The 16,863-nt window shown below is 42.9% G+C and overlaps 1 protein-coding gene across 3 annotated transcripts in view; it reads right to left on the minus strand.

Moving 5' to 3' along the window:
- ARVCF (ARVCF delta catenin family member) overlaps window positions 1-16,863 on the minus strand; it is a 256,583-nt gene that overhangs the window by 146,889 nt on the left and 92,831 nt on the right. For all 3 annotated transcript variants that reach the window (XM_068157320.1, XM_068157318.1, XM_068157319.1), the window contains exon 4: window positions 15,690-15,927. In XM_068157320.1, the coding sequence (XP_068013421.1) occupies window positions 15,690-15,927 (238 nt within the window). The remainder of the gene's footprint in view (window positions 1-15,689; window positions 15,928-16,863) is intronic.

Below are 16,863 nucleotides of genomic sequence, written 5' to 3' on the forward strand. Positions count from 1 at the left end.
ACTATTCCCAGCAGAAACCAAAAGGACAGCTAGATGCTACTTTTGCTTCTTTTTAATTACAATTTCATGACTGTCTTTACTTAGATTTTAACATGAGGAGTCTCTGAACACATTAGGTGTGTGGCAGAAGTCCCTTCTAGTATCTCTCCCATTTCTGTCTGTATGGATGGTGTAGATTTGCCATTCACCTCAAAGTAATGTATCCATTTGGCTTAGTTTTACTTAATTGTGATCATTAAAGCTAAAGGATTACTTTCTAGAGGCCATGTAACTGCCCAATACATTTCTCTGACAACTCACAGTTGCCTTTCATTAAGCCAAGCATTATCTAATACACTGCTGTGGAAACAGACTGATCAACTATACTGCAAAAAGACCTCAAAATACATCAATACCCCTTGTTTCACCACCAAAGATAACATAACATATTTCTGTCTGATCCTCAACTATGATAGGCAGCAGAAAGATTAAAACCATGAGATTTTTGTTTTGATATGGAAGAAGAATTTACAAGTGCACTGAAATGCATGACCTTAAGTGATTAACTATGATCTTCCACTCTCACTCAAGCTTTTCCTCCTATCAAAGCAGAAACCCAGAAGACAAAAACACAACTCTATTGCCAAGTCACAAGACATTAAACACACCTTTTTTTACAGTTAGCATTCTGCTCCTTACCTCCAGGTTTTTCTTCATGTACTGGAAAAACACAACCAAAACCCCAAAGAGCTGGTAACTATATCTATCTATCTGAAAATCAACAACCCATTGCTAGCCATTTGACAGCTGCAGTTACTTCATGTCGGGCAGCACGAACAGGACTGCATATACAACCAAAATCTCTTCCTCCTTAAGAAGTCCACAGGTAGCACAACACACAAGCATCCAAAAGCAACCAGGACTCGGTCACCTCTAGCAGGCAGCGCAATGATTACAGGAACTGCCATCAGACAAAGAGGGCCCAGCTGAAAGGGCTACTGCCCCTGAAAGGAACCAACATCCTATTTGCATTGAGAAATGATTCAGCCTTCTGTTACTGAGACAAACAAGTTGGACACAGCATGCTCAAACCAAACTAAGACAAAAATAAGCTCCAACAATTCCAGTGCCACCTATGAATAAATTCATGGGTGTATTGCCAGTGATGTATTATCACTGCATTTCCATATCCTAAAATAATCTGTTTTAAATTAAAAAGGCAAAGAAGGAAAAAGAGGGTTAAGAAAAAGACAACATCTCACACTAATTTGAGGAGCAGCTCTACCCTGCCGACATCTGAATTTATACGGTTTCCTGAGGCTTACAAGGTAGATGAAGAAGGTTAACAAGGTAAGCATCTACAAATTACAGGAGTCTACAGGATCTCTATTTATTTAAATCTAGCCTTCAACAGCTTTACTCTGCAATGACCAATGACACTCCAAGGTAAAGAATAATATCTGAAATCTGGTTGTGCACAGAGCTGCAAGTCCATTGTAATTATTCAGATGACAGCCAAGAGACTGTTGGGTTTTTTTCTTTAAGGCAATGCTTAGAGTGAAAATCTGAAGTTATTTCCCTGGTATGTTAAGCAACAAAACCAAAGAGAAAGCAGTGCAACGCTGTATGGGAAAAGCAAACATTTAACAAAAGCACAATAGCAAAGCTTTCTCTTTAAAAAGCATTATTTCTAGCAGTTCATGTCAAAGAGTTCCCTAGATTGATTGAGCAGGACAAGGAGGTCAAGGAAAACAATGGCTTGCTTTTTTGGGTGTTCCACCAGTTAACACAACAGAGACAAAAGCAAAAATCTCTCGAATGCTCTGTCAGAAAGAGCAGTTCAGCTTTTGCTCTTAGTTCTCAGCTACAAAATGAAAACACAAGTAAACAAGCGCTTCCAGCTCCTAAGAGCCTTCTCCTCTCCACGCCACGGGACCACTGCACATGCGGACGCACAGAACTGCCAGAGCCCGAAGGGAAGGACACAAGTTTAGCACTAACCTGTTTGAGTTCTGCAGGCATTTATGCGAGGTGCCAGCTGCACGATCCCTAGCAGAGAACACCTCCAGCTTCCTGTGAACACTCTCTGGACCCAGCCTTCTGCTCTGACAGCCTCCCGAGCCTCTTTCCTCCGTGCAGCTCGCTCCTTTTGCAACCTGACCGGCAACCTCGCCGCTCGGGAGTCCCTCGGCTGCCTCCCTACAGACAGAGCCCATCCAGGGCAAAACCACCACCAGTCACCACCGCTTCGACGGCAGAAGGCGCTTGTTGGCGGCTCCCGCCAGGGACGCGCCCCCTTCACACGACTCTCCCCCTCCACTGCCCCGGCACCCGGGAGCCTCCGTCCCGGGGGGCGGAACTGACGGGCAGCCGCAGCCGGAGCGGGGCCACGCCCGGGGAGCGGGGAGCAGGCAGCGCCCGCCGGCCGCAGCTTCTCTCCGGCGCGGGGGATGAGCGGGCGGGGCGCGGCCGCCTCTCTCCTCCGGCCGGGCGCGGGAGGGCGGCGGCCCGCGGGCACCGACCGGCGGCGCGCCCGGAGCCCCCCGGGGTTCCCCCGCTCCCCGGCCCGCCCCCTCAGCTCGGAGCTCTCCCGCAGGATTGCGGAGACAAAGAGCGAGAGTGGCACTAACAGGGCGCCCGTTCGCAGCGTCGCTCGCAGCGCTGGCTGCTGCTGCGGCGGCACAACCCGTCAGATGCCGCCGCGCTGGAAGCGCAGCTGCCTCCAGAATTCCAGGGAGGTCTCACAAAAAAGCACACGGAAGGCGATTCTCTTGTTTGCTTACTTTTTGTACTTCACTTCCAGATGAATGCCATTCCCAGTGCACGAACAGCGGAGACAGAGGATCTTCCATCAGCCTCCTCCCTTTTCCATCTCACACAGATACAGTGAGGTTTAGAGCTCAAACCACAACTGGCCTCATTTTCTAAAACCATTCACCTTCCCACAAACCTGTCCTCTATTCATTAAAAGACTGTCTTGCTAAATTACTCATTACCAAAAATTACTGCCAGATGTGCTACACCTTGCACAGCATCCTGGCACAAAACCTAGGACTTCACAGCATGATACAGCATGGTTTTCACATCCATTTACTGCCAGTAAATTGGAAGTACCCAGCTTTTCATGTCTCTGACCAGGCAGCCAGGTTGCAAACCACCATGAAATCCCTGGAAAGGAAAGCCTCCCACACTTCTTATTCTAGGATCTGATCCTTCTTTCTTCCTTTTCCAAGAAAACACAAAAAAGGGACATATTAATAAATATACTAAGACATGAAATCTTAGAAGTAAGAGACCAATGTAGGTGTAAACCCGTCTTAACTAAACCTGAAGATATTTTTCCCCTCTGGACCCACCCACAGAAGCAGAAGGGCCATGCTTATGCAGCACTGGAATTAAAACCTCACCCTTCAGATGCAAGCAGTTAACTAGGTCTGAGAGGCAGCCAGCAAAGTCCTTCCCCAGTGCTCAATAACCAGCACTGTTTGCAGTCACCAGCCAAGGAGCAATGGTTGGTTTTCCTTTTTGTACTGGGTTCCTGCAGCAAACCAAAGCAATAACTAAATCCACCACTGGAACAGCTGGTAGCTGAACAATGGTAATTAGAGACCAAAAGCTACTGGAATTAAATTAGAGGCTATCCCTAGAAAACAAGGATAGTCGGCGACAGCAAGACCAGCAAAAAGGAAAGCACATTAAACTTAATGTCCTTAATTATCAGAATAGGCACCTTTGCACAAAAGCATCTTTTCATCCCAGCTTCAGGTTCCCTAAAAATTCTAAAACATGCTTCCAGTGTCAACATAATTAACATGTTCATTAATATCCTACCAGATGAATGTGAAAAGGTGGCATCTCCTATGCTGACATGTAAAACAGGAAGGAGTGCTTCAGAGCCATTTAATCCTAATTTCAGCCTTCCTGTTACTGCCAGTGTCTGCATTCCAGCTGAATATTAGCACTAAGGCTTTGTATTTTACAGGCAAAGAAAAGGGCAGAGCTACGTTACCAGGCTCTGATCCTGATTTGTTTAAAGATAAATACCACAAATGTTGACAAGGGCAATGCTAGGTGTTCCATAACATTTACCTGAAGCAAAGTATTTGCTTCATTGGAGGGAAAAAAAAAAGTGCTCTTAGTCTATTTAAAAGAGTGGAATAATTTAGAGCAAACTGGTAGCAGCCATTAATGAAATACTTCCAGGCCAAAGGAAAAGGAAAACTTTTTGTAAAACACTAACAGACTTGAGATTCATAGAATGGTTTGGCTTGGAAGGGGCCTTAAGTATCATCTAGTTCCAACCCCCTGTCATGGGCAGGGACATCTCCCACTAGATAGGGCTGGCCAAGGCCTCATCCAGCCTGGCCTTGAACATCTCTAGGGATGGGATATCCACCACCTCCTTGGGCAACCTGTTCCAGTGTCTCCCCAACCTCACTGTAAAGAATTTCTTCCTAATTTCCAGTCTAAATCTCCCCTCCTCAAGCTTAAAGCCGTTTCCTCTTGTCCTGTCACTACAAGCCGTTGTAAAAAGTCCCTGCCCAGCACTCTCCCTGCCTTCTCCTTGTTCAACTTTTCTTCAGTTAACAACCTAAAATAGCACAACTATTGTTGAGGTTATGCTGGCACAGGAAAGTACCATTCAACTTAGGCATGCATGTGTCTATGTGCCAGACCTTTATACACTGTCAAAGAAAAAACCCACTATGAAGTCTGTATCCATAGGGCACTGAAGTAGCTACTCTTGCATGCAAAACGACCACATGGAAAACCTTCCTGGATGGACTTGCCAATTCTTAACTCACATAAGAAGTCCCTCATGTTGTAAACCCACAGGTATTTGTGCAAGCCACGCAAGATTAGTGTTGCTGATTTTGAAGTCTCACCTTCTGGAGTCAGGTTGTTATTTAAAAACATAATTTTCCTTTTAAAAATATAATGTGTAGGCCTTCTGGCTATAAAGTAAATTTTCAAAATGTTTTGAATCAAAGCCAAAGATTTGGGGAGGGGGAAAAAAGGAGAGAAAAAAAGGCAAAATACATCCCATGTCCAGTTACTTCTTAGCCACCTGCAATATTTTACCAGCTCATATAATTATGAATGCTTGGGTTTGGCAATGCTGAAGTAAAAGAACTAATTACCTAAATAAGAGTTATGGATTAGATCTCTGAGGTTACACTGAACTTCCAAATTCTGGCAACAAACTCTCTATCCATTAGTATCAGACTGCTGACTATATCACAACCTCCCAACCCATTTTTTTATAACAAACCTTTATTTCTTAATCTGTCACTTTTTTTTTCCCCAGCTGCAGTAGGGAGAAAACCTTTCTTCTGAGAAATTAAAAATTTATAAATAGGAAGAGATTTAATTCTCTGGAAGATGGAGTCGTATACTATCTGGGCCAAGCTCTCTCTTTTATTCTTTTTCATTTTCTCCCATTATCCTTAAAAAATTCTGCATCACGAGTGCTGCACTATAGATTGATCCGCTCTCAGAGGCAGTAAAAATGAAATGGTTTATTACAGCTCTGCCTGGAAACATAACATATGGCTGGGGTGATATGTAGCTTCCATAAACCCAACGGAGCAAGAAGGCACAAGATGAATCAAGAATCCCAGCTAACCATATAGGCAAAAGCACCGTGATCACCTATGGCAACTCTCAGAATTAGATATCCATATAGGTGCTTCCAAGCCAAGGGTATCTTGTTGTTGTCCTCTGACTTTCATGCAGCAAATAAGCAAGTAAAAGAACTAAAGTACACCAGGATGTGTCAGTGTGCCCTAGTGTCATGATTTTAACACAGACAAATGAACACAGAACATTGTAGGGTGTCTTTTCCTATTAAGCATTTCCACCCACTGGGAAAGTTACAGAAGCCTTTCCAAAGCAGCTCTACTTGCTTCAGAATGGTTGCATGACTCTAACAGAACACATCCACCAGGACTTTTCTTACCCTTCCGTCAACATGTTTTTCACAATCTTTCTGCCTTCATATTTCAAGGCTAGAAATGCAGATGAATTCCGGGGAGACCTAATAGAGGTCTGACAGGGGCCTAGGAGAAGGCTGGAGAGGGCCTGTTTCCAAAGGCCTGCAGGGACAGGACGAGGGGCAGTGTATGAAATTAGAGAAGACCAGATTTAGATTGGACGTTAGGAACAAGTTGTGCACCATGAGGGTGGTGGAACACTGCAACAGGTTGCCCAGTGATGGAGTTAAGGCCCATCCCTGGAGATTTTCAAGGTCGGGCTCAACAAGGCTCTGAGCAACTTGATCTAGTGAAGGATGTCCCTGCTGACTGCAGCAGGGTTGGACTAGATGACCCTTGGAAGTCCCTTCCAACCCAAACCATTCTACGATTCTATGAAGCTAGATTGCCTCAGTCAGGGAGCAGTTGTCTATAAATGAAGGATGATATTGTGCCATCCTTATTTAAGAATCCTGTATTGAAGAAGGAGGCTGAAGAACAATATGGCAAAGACGAAGCAGACCCTCTCTGCAGAGGGTCACCATTAGGCATTTCAGTAAATTCAGGGGATTTTCATTTGTGTACAAACACAGCTTCCATCTTGCTCCATCTATTATCAGTCAATTCCATTTCATCCAAGTTGTCATATGACAGGATGAGAACAAGGACAGACTGGTGACAACACTGCTTACATTAGAAATAAAGGACAGAAGAAGCTACATGTCACTGCATATAAGTCGCAGTTGAATCAATGACCTATGTTTCTTCCCAGTGGCTTCATTTAGATAAGAATCAACTACATTTTACAGGGGTACAAATAGAAAAATCTCTTCCAGTTTAAGGGAAGGTGAAAAAAAAAGGCATTAAATTTCTAATAGAATGACAACAGCAAGGAAAACAAATTCAATTGAAGGTTGGTACTGTGACCATAATTTCATGCAGTAGTTATTGGAAAGGAATACAAAGACACTCAATTGCAGGAAAGAAAGACCTGGTATTACCCAGTTTTCATTCCTTAGATTTTGTTTTGGCTTGGGGATTTTCCAGATGATTTCAGGACACACATTACAATTGCTTGCTTACCAGATACCAGCTTAACATGTCATTCTTCCATTCAGAGGGCAAAAACGTGGTTTGCCGTTATGCAGTGGATTGATAGCTGTCTGCACAATCATCTGATTTTTATGGTAATTACTAGTCTCCTCAAAACAAAACCTGAAGCTGTTCTTGGACTATCTTCTGAAGGAAGAATTAAGGACTCCATGTATGAAATTTTATTTCACACCAAGTTTCTTGTACTTGAAATATTTACATATGAAAAAAAAAGACTGCAAAGAGGAGTAAGAGCTAATTGAGATGGGTTAGATACATGGAGGCTATAGTTCTTTTCCATTTTTAACTACAATAGTCAAAAAATGTCACTCTGCCAGCAGTTAAAGATACATTTCAGACAAAGTCCCTCAAATGAACTCTTAGCAGTATTCTACAGCATTCCCCAGTCACCACAACTACAGATAAAAAAAAACCCCAAACCATTCTCTTCAACTAGTAATTTGGTAGCTTAAAAAGGGAAGCTGTTTTAGTTTTCAGGGTTTGTTTTATACCCAAATTAAAGAAAAAGAAGGTAGTAAACCGTGACATTTATTTAAATCAAAGGCTTTAATTATATTTGGCACAGAACCTCAGGCTGCCCGTGGCCATCTCTGGCCCCTGTTCTCAGTCACAGTGATGACTTCAGTGAATTGCTCCACATTTGTGACAAAGAGAGCCAGAGTCTAATTTGAGCCATTAATAAGATGGCCTAAACTAGCAAAAGACTCGGTAATTTATCAATGTCATCATAACCCAACATTCATTTTGGGCCCTTTCAGCATTAGCTCAAAAGAGTTTAGAGAAACTGGAGACAGCTGAAATGGAACTGTAGCGAATTTTCTGTTTTAAAAGACAGGTTCAACCCTTCAGGTCCAAAGCTCAAAAGGCTCAGGGGAAGGGGAAATTGCCTCTTTGCCTGCTTGTTGGTTTTAAACTTTCTGCACAACATTCTTGCAGTTCCATGTGGATCTGCAAGGGCAGAGGCTTACAAAGACCAACTAGCTCCTGTGCAATGCCTTGTAGGGATAAAAGCCTGCCTTGCTAGTACGTGTATGGATCAAGGCCTGTATTAAGAACAAAATCTTTTCATAAAATTGAGAGATACAGTGCAAAAAGGGGTTGTGAGGCTTTAAAATCGGTTGGTTTTTTTTTTCCCTGCACATCTCATGTGAACTAGTATAGCAGCGTGCCTGGGAACTGAAAAGCAAGAGAATTAAATATCTTTAAAAAGCCAGTACAATTAATCGTGTTCTGCTGAGCTGAGAAATAAACAAGCAGAACATGAAAAATAAATGACAACTTTAAAATGTAAGAGGTTTTCATGTTAATTATCAAGGAGCTCATGTGGTAAATGTGACTTGAAGTAGTTTTAAAAAATTCCTGTTAAACCTGATATTACACTTTAATGTTTTCATGTTTTCATTTGAATGTTCATGGTTTAAGCCATTTTTAATAATTACTTGCAGTTATAGTTACTGATCTTGCAACACTCTGAGACATCAGGCAAAGATCGACTTGTTTACCTAATAAAGGTACACACAGCAAGCAGAATTTATTTGTAACGTGTTTCTCTCATGCTTACTTATCATAGTATCAGTCAGGATTGGAAGGGACCACAAGGAACATCTAGTTCCAACCCCCCTGCCATGGGCAGGGACACCCTACACTAGATCAGGCTGGCCAGAGCCTCATCCAGCCTGGGCTTAAACACCTCCAGGGATGGGGCCTCAACCACCTCCCTGAACAACCCATTCCAGGGCTTCACCACTCTCATGGGGAAGAACTTCCTCCTCACATCCAGCCTGAATCTCCCCACCTCCAGCTTCATTCCATTCCCCCTAGTCCTATCACTACCTGAGATCCTGAGAAGTCCCTCCTCAGCCTTCCTGTAGGCCCCCTTCAGATACTGGAAGGCCACAATGAGGTCACCTCGGAGCCTTCTCTTCTGCAGACTGAACAGCCCCAACTCCTTCAGTCTGTCCTTGTAGGAGAGGTGCTCCAGCCCTCTGCTCATCCTTGTGGCCCTCCTCTGGACATGCTCCAGCACATCCATATCCCTTATCATGGAATGGCCTAGGTTGGAAGGGACCTCAGAGATCATCTACTCAACCTCCCCACTAGGACCAGGGAAGCCTCTCAACTGGACTCAGCTGCTCAAGGCCTCATCCAACATGGCCTGGACCACCCCCAAGGAGGAGGCATCCACAACCTCCCTGGGCAGCCTATTAGAGTCTCACCACCCTTGTACAGACGGATCCTCTTAAGATCCTGTCTAGACCTACTCTCCCTCAGCATAAAAGCATTCCCTCTTGTCCTATTGCTTGACATCTTTAAGAAAAGTCCCTCTCCAGTCTTCCTGTAGGATGCCTTCAGGTATTGGAAGGCAGCTCTAAGGTGCCCCTGGAGTTTTCTCTTCTCTAGTCTGAACAGGCCCAGCTCCCTCAGTCTATCCTCATAGCAGAGGTACTCCAGCCCTTGGATCATCTTTGTGGCCCTCCTCTGGACTCGCTCCAACAGTTCTGTGTCCTTCTTTTGATGGGGACATCAGAACTGGACACAATATTCAAGGTGGGGTCTCCCAAGAGCACTTGTAGAATAAAACACAGTTCTGTTAGTTAAGCAACATAAAATAATAGAAAATTATTATGAAACTGTGTTTGTTATTCAAATTAAGTAATTTTAAACTTGGCACAGTTCCAGGCCAGGAAGGCTTAAAGTTGTGAAAGATTATTCTTTCACAAACCTTGGCAAACAAAGTAATGCAATCCTTGCCTTTCAGTTGCCTCCAAAACTTCAGTTAAAGAAAAACTCCCACAAAACAAAAGAAATTGAGATTTCAAGGCCAATGAAACTGCACAAATATTTCTGAAATGCTTAGGGTAAACTTGGTCATTGCTTTGCACTGTTACAACCATTAGCATAAGCCAGTTGCTGTCCTGCTGACAAACATTAGATGGCACTTTGGAATTCAGCAGCTACCATCTGAAGTTGCAGAGCACACACTTAAGAGATGAAGTGTGAGACATGCAAGTGAGGTACTGTTGATGAAAGCAAGTGAGATTTCTGCAAATGCATGCATCTTGGAGCTCGAAGATTTCTTTTCAATCTGCACATGTAAAAATGTAAACTAGTACATAACTAAATTTTAGGGAAAAAAACAACAAACAACAGTCACTGTGTTAGAAAGATTAAAATCCTCCTTTCCTTATCAGACAGAGGGGCAGTTTCCCAGCTGCAAGGTTCTTCCCTCTTTTAAAATTTTTAATGAATCCTGTGGGATCTACATTTTAAACTAGATTTGCTGACAGAGCTTTATGCAACCCCTTCATCAGATTTGGAGTGGATTCTGCTGCATGCCAGAAGATCTTAGACCCAAATAATTCTGATAAGTGGGGTTTAGCTGGTTTCCTTATCAAATAAATCTCTTCTGGAAAGCACTTCACAGCCTCTATTGCAGCTGGTCAAATCTTCTTAGTTGTTGCTAAAACTGATGCTAATATTCCCAGTCACTTTTGTATCCATGTTTTAACCATCTAAGGCCTTAAGTGAAGACTGAAGAATAATCACAGGGCAAAGGTATAACAAGAAATATAAGAACCAGGAAATAGAAATTCTCACAGAAATTAGTGGAGTCCATCTTTCAGAGGCTCTCATATGAGATATACCATGATGCCTGTTGCACAAACTCTTTGTTAGCCTCGTGCTACCACATTCCTCCTGCAACAAAGGAAGCAGAGCAGGTTCTAGGATTTCTTTTGGAATTTGCGTAATCCCAGCAGAAAGGCAAACGGGAGGAACTCCCTGAGCTCACAGAAGTGCAAGATGTCACTCTGTCACTTTGGAAAGTCTCTATTTGAAACATCTGCAGTAATTCCTACCCTGGCTCAGTTCCTGTGAAGCGCAGGCTGGCTCAGCAACTCTGCCTTCTGTCATCTGCTGTACTCAGCCCTGAGAAACATCAGTTCCTTGCTGAGCTATCAACAAAAGATCCTGACTCTTATTGTAACAGAGGAGTTGATGCTTTTACAGAGATGGGACAATGTCTATTTAAAAGGTAGCAAAAACTCCAGCCTCCAAGTTAAACTCCACTATTACATTCAGCAAAAGCCAGGGAAAGGATCATACCTCATGCATGTGGGACACATCTCCCTGAGAAGTAGCTGAGTAATGGCTTCTGGTCCAGTTCTTAACAGTGCTGGGTACTGAAAATGTCTCTCATCTCATACTGAATTCTGATCTAAGAACTCATTCTCCCATGGGAGTCATATTCCCAAATGTGCGCCCCCCTCCTACCTCCCTGGAACCTTTGAATAGTTGCAGATATGCAGAAGCTGAAACCTGACCCAGGTCATTCCTAGAAATTCAGTAAGACCACTCATACATACTGAATTCACAGGATCAGGCTGATGGCATAGCTGGTGCATGTGCAACTGCACATTGAGCTGTGGGCCAAAAGAGCACAAGAGCTGAGTTACAGAGGGAGGGGAGCCGAGGGCAGGGGCACCAGCAGCTGGCTGGAAAACAGGGCCTGATAAGACTGACACAAAACTTTACTGCACCCCTGAATCAGAAGTTACATTTCTACATCTTCAGCTGGTTTTGTAAAGGAATTAGAACTATCCCTAAAATACTTCCAACATGTTGCAGTCTGCTCAGGACCAGCAGAAGTAGAACATTCATGGGTTAACTACAGATGGGGCTTTTTTTTCTGGGAATTTGGCACTGTAGCAGGAAACAGTACTGTAACACCAGGGAGCTGTCATGAACCAACAGCATTGTAGTCTGTACCTGACCTTACCTGTAAGGCAAGGGGAAAAAAAAAAGCAGTAATTTTCCATGCTGTCAGTCCCATAATATGAGCACAAATATGTTATATAAGAATAGAAGCCAAGAGGCACTACAAACTAGAACTAATTGCATAAAATTTTACATGGAAAGATGGAACTGCATTCTGTAGGAAATGGGAGAGGAGAGAAGATAAGTCAACGACTCAGGCAAGCTCAGAACCCATTTTTATTCAAAGTATACACAATATTACTGCACCCATGTTCTATCAAAGCACTGGAACCAGTCTATAGTCTAACAGTCTGCACTATGTCAGCATGGAGCAGAGAATCTTAAATGAAATACAGACAGAACAGAGTTATTGTTGCTCAAAGTGTAATTCAGAAAGGTTAACTTGATGGGATTTTCTCAGAAAAGCAATTTGAGGTAATCTTCTTGTATTTTTTTAAATTCTTGCCATGTGTTCTGGTGTGCATTAGAGTTCACCTTTTACTTGAAACCAATCCTCAAGGCACAGAATGTCATTTTTGGCAGCAGTCACAGGTACCTCAGATTAACATAAAGACTGAAGAATATTGGTGCTTAATTATAGCTACAAAATACCTGCCAAAAGTTTGGGGGTTTTTTTTTGAAAAGGAAAATGTTTTTGTTAGTTTTTCAACAGGTGTTGTTTCTCTGGCACAGAAGTTGAAATATAAATGATCCAAATTGTAACTAGGAAAATATTCTGGAGCTTTCCCCCATAATCTGATTTTCCCTGAGCAGGTATAATCACATTTGTAAAGTGAAGAGAGCATGGATTTTATTACCCTGGTCAGTTACTGACATTTCAGGCTGGCCTTCTGGGGCATTATTTGTTGGGAGGTGATTTGCAGGTCTTTTTTGGTTAGAGTATTAATAGAAAACAGCCCAACAAACCAGTATGTGATTTAAGTTTCTTCCTTTTAGTTCTATTTTGTTAACACCTTGGTTAAACACAAAGTTAGGGAACATTTGCACCAAAACTAGATAGCACTTGATGAAAGACCTTGCTCAAATATGTCACACCTGGAGAAACATATCAAACCAAAGCTTCTACTAGTTATAGAGATATGACAGTAACTAAACACGATAGAGAATTTTGGGCCTGTGTTTACCATACCTCTTAACAAATGAATAATCACAATAGCAACAAAGTCTGACTCAAAACCTTCCTCACTGTAGTTTCTTGCCTCTGATTTGTATTTAAGCAATTTATTATTGTGTGTATTTCCTTAGAATCACAGAATGGCTCAGAGGTTGGAAGGGACTTCAGAGATCACCTACTCCAACCTTCCCGTCATGGGCTGGGATGCCTCTCAACTAGACTCAGCTGCTGAAGGCATCATCACACCTTTTGTAGACAGAAGAGGTTTACTGAATGCTCTTCTTCATTTTGGTTATAAAACATTAACAGGAATGGAAATTGTCAGTGTGTACCAACGAGGAAACAAATTTTGAATGCAAACCTTGTTCAGCTCCCCAGCTGATCAACCTTGGCAGAGTTTCTCTGCACACCGTGGCACCGTGCCAATTTAAACCAAGTCAGTCACCCTTTCTGCAGCGGTCGTGGTGATATCTCAGAATCAGCATCAGTAAGCGCTGCGTGCTAGATCAAAACTAGACCGAGATAGTCAGGAGACTTTCTGAGATACTCAGGAGACTTTTCTGGCAGCGGGCAGGCAGGGTTTGAGCGACAGCCCTGGACAAGGCACCGTCAGCAAAGAGAGGCAGAGTCAAGGCGGCCGCGAGGGGGCACTGCTCTCACCCAGCGAGGGCCACTGAAACGGCCCTGGGGAGCGCTGGGACCGGGGTGGGCAAAAGGGGCATGGCGGGGCAGTTGGCACGGGCGGGGCGAAATCTCCCTCTCAGATCAAAGGCAAACCAGCAAGTTCAGCAGGAGTGAGGCCGCTTAACCCTGGTATTCACTCGCAGAAAAGGCACATCCTCCTCTGCACTTGCTACAAGGGATGCATGGGCGCAGACTGAGCTTCCCCCAATACACGCAGCTGGCCAGGGCTCTGGCTGCAGGGAGTGCCAGAGCCTCTCTGTGGAAGCAGTTGGAAGACTGCCGAGACTCCGCAGTTTGCCCAACTGTACTCAAATAGATTATTCATAATACATTTAAATATTCTATAAATTTCAAATGGAAAATCTACTACTTGAGTTATTTTGTGCTATTATTTACAACAGAAGGTTGAACAGGGTGCTAAGCAGAAATCGGTCAGTCCTCACTGAAACAGCTCCAGAGAGTTGCATTTCACTACAGTGTGTGAGCATCCATACAGGCAGCAGAGTACAGAGTGCCTTTTGCTTGTGTATTCTTAACAATGAAATGCAATGTGAAATAGTGAAGATGAAATCATTAGATATTCTGCCTAAGACCGAATGTACAGCTTTCATCCTTCATTTAAACACATTTAATTAATTCTAGTAAGTCAGAGAGGAATTTGGCTCTCAGTACACTTGATGAAAATTCACACAAATAACCTTACATTAATTCTTAACTGTGCATATTTAGCTATTCAATCATTTTATTTCATATACAAGCTGCTCTAAAAACCTCAACACCAATTATTTATGAACTAAAGCTCCCCTCACGCAGGGGCAATGAGCTGAGTGTACACAGATTCAGTCTGAGGTCACTTACAGGGCCTGTTTCTCCATAAGAATCACGTAGAGCCTAGTAACTTAAACCCTTTTATTAAGTTTTCTTGGAAGTGGTTAGACCTTAAGCCATAACACCACCAAAAACTCATGCTTCATCAGTTTTGTGGATAAGGAATTTCATTCTGGAGCTATTAATCAGACACTTTGGACAACAAAGTCATTCAGAAAAAGTGAAGGTGAACTTGTCCTTCTTCTATAAAAAAAATACATAAGCACCATAAGCACATCTCTCTCTCTCCAGCTGAACTGAGGATAACAACCTACAGCTCCTACCAGACTTTGAGCCTAGCCAGTGGAAGCTGCTCTTTTCACATGAAGTCCCATATTCAAGCATCCACATGTCCAGGAACATGGCAGCTCTTAATAGGAAAACTGTGCTAACATAACCTAATGCAAAGTCTGCCTGAACACAGCTCAATGCAAGTATAATTGTAAAACAGTCTGGTATAATTGGGCAACAGCTTTCAGAATGCCTACAGCCCAGAGTTTCTCTCTGAATTGAGCAACGTGTTCTGAGGAAACAGACCTTCACAAATGGTACTATTGCTTCTGCATGACTTACCTTGCATGTCAGAGTGATTTGCAAGCTTAAGTAATTTAGAGATGTAAATAGTTTATCGTTGCACATTTAAACAGTTAAAGAACACATAGCGAGCAAAACAATCTTTGAAAATCTAAGGCTACCACAAAGCATCGAGAAAATAAAGTCTATCAATACAATAAACAAGAGAAGAGAATTATGATGTCCTCCCTACACAAAGACTATGCAGGAGGGAAATCCCTTCTTTTCATGCTGTTCCCTCCATTCAAAGTCCAGCTATTTCTAATGGAAATTTTGTTTGCTATGGAGATTATGATTCAGCCTTGTTTTTCAATCACCAGCACATCACCATAATTACAGCAAGTGCATAGATTTAGAAGGGAGAGTGAAGATCTCTCTTCAAGATTTAATTTTCAAGGATGCATACAGTTTTAAAAGTATCCCATGAGCTAACAAGAAGTAAAAGCAACTTCTAAGCCAAGGCTCTGAAGTCTGAGCTACCAAATTAATCGATGAAGCACACCAAGCCTGGAATATCAGAAGACAGAATGAAATGGTGATGACAAACAAGATGCACCTGACTATCCGGAAGAGGTGGACTCTAGCAACAGGTAAAATGAGCAGGCTGTTACCTGCAGTACGAGCTGCTGCCAGGCGGTTGCCAGGGGCTGCCCATTGCCAATGTTGCAAATGCTCATTCGGTCTGCTGGCTGATTGGCACGCTCAAGTTGCAAGGAGACATTGCGCCGCTCTTCCTCGAGTGCACGGGTAAGCCGCTCGAAACGAGCTTCTTGCTCTTTAACAGATGCTAAAATGCTGGCAGCAGACCTGATATCATAGTCATCCATGATTGTTTTCAAATGCTCCTGCCTGTTAACTGACCAGGGCAAATGGAAAGGGTTAGGTAAAAGGGGTCGGGAGGGCACAGGTCAGAGGTTAAGAATAAAAATGCACATTGTTAGTCACCTGCTAAAACACCGTTCACTCCAAGAAGCAAACTGCAGTGCTTTTCGAACAGAATTCCTTTCCATCCACTGATTTGATTTTAATTAATCCAAGGCTACTCTACCCAAAAGGGAAAAAAAAAAAACAAAAAGCCCAGATGCTCACCTTGGAGAGAATTTGTGTTTTATTCCTTTGATCTTTTTGCTTAAATACGCTCTGACAAGGGTTTTCATCCCTCTTGCAAAGCTAATTTCGCTGTGCAAATAATAATCTACTTAAAAAGAAACATCTATTAAAAGAGATATGGTTTTGGAGGGAATGAAGAACACAATCTTTCTCCCCATAGACACCTGGAATTTCTGTCTTGAACAGGCCAAATGAGAAACTTAACTTTTTTCTTTCTTCTTTTTTTTTAATTGGTGTAAGAAAATTGCTGTGCCCACATTTTTTTTTTAACAAGTGAATGGAACACACATCCTCCTCCCCTCAATTTAGCAGGCAGCAGATGCAAACAGTTTTCACTTTAAAATCATAGGAGTACACTGCAATATGGAAAATCTTTTTAAAAGCAGCCAGTGCCATTGCAGTTGAAATGGGCTTGAGGATCGCAGCGTGGTAGCCAGTGAAACAGTCTTTCATGCAGCTGTTCACTAATAATGCAAATGGAAAAGCCAAAATCAGACATCACCCATGGAAAGCACACAGCATTGCTCATCTCTCAGTGCAGGGAAAAGAACTCCTCAGAAACCACCTAGATGGGGTATGCCTTCTACCCTCGGTCTTCTCTAGCAGGGTTATGGAGCATTCCATTAAAAACCCTATCTCCATCTCTGTGGTGCATGCAGCAAACCACCCCCCTGC

This window comes from Melanerpes formicivorus, unplaced genomic scaffold (genome assembly GCF_026170545.1).
Source record: "Melanerpes formicivorus ecotype bairdi unplaced genomic scaffold, bMelFor1.0.p_v2 SCAF_36, whole genome shotgun sequence".
Classification (NCBI taxonomy): Eukaryota; Metazoa; Chordata; class Aves; order Piciformes; family Picidae; genus Melanerpes; species Melanerpes formicivorus.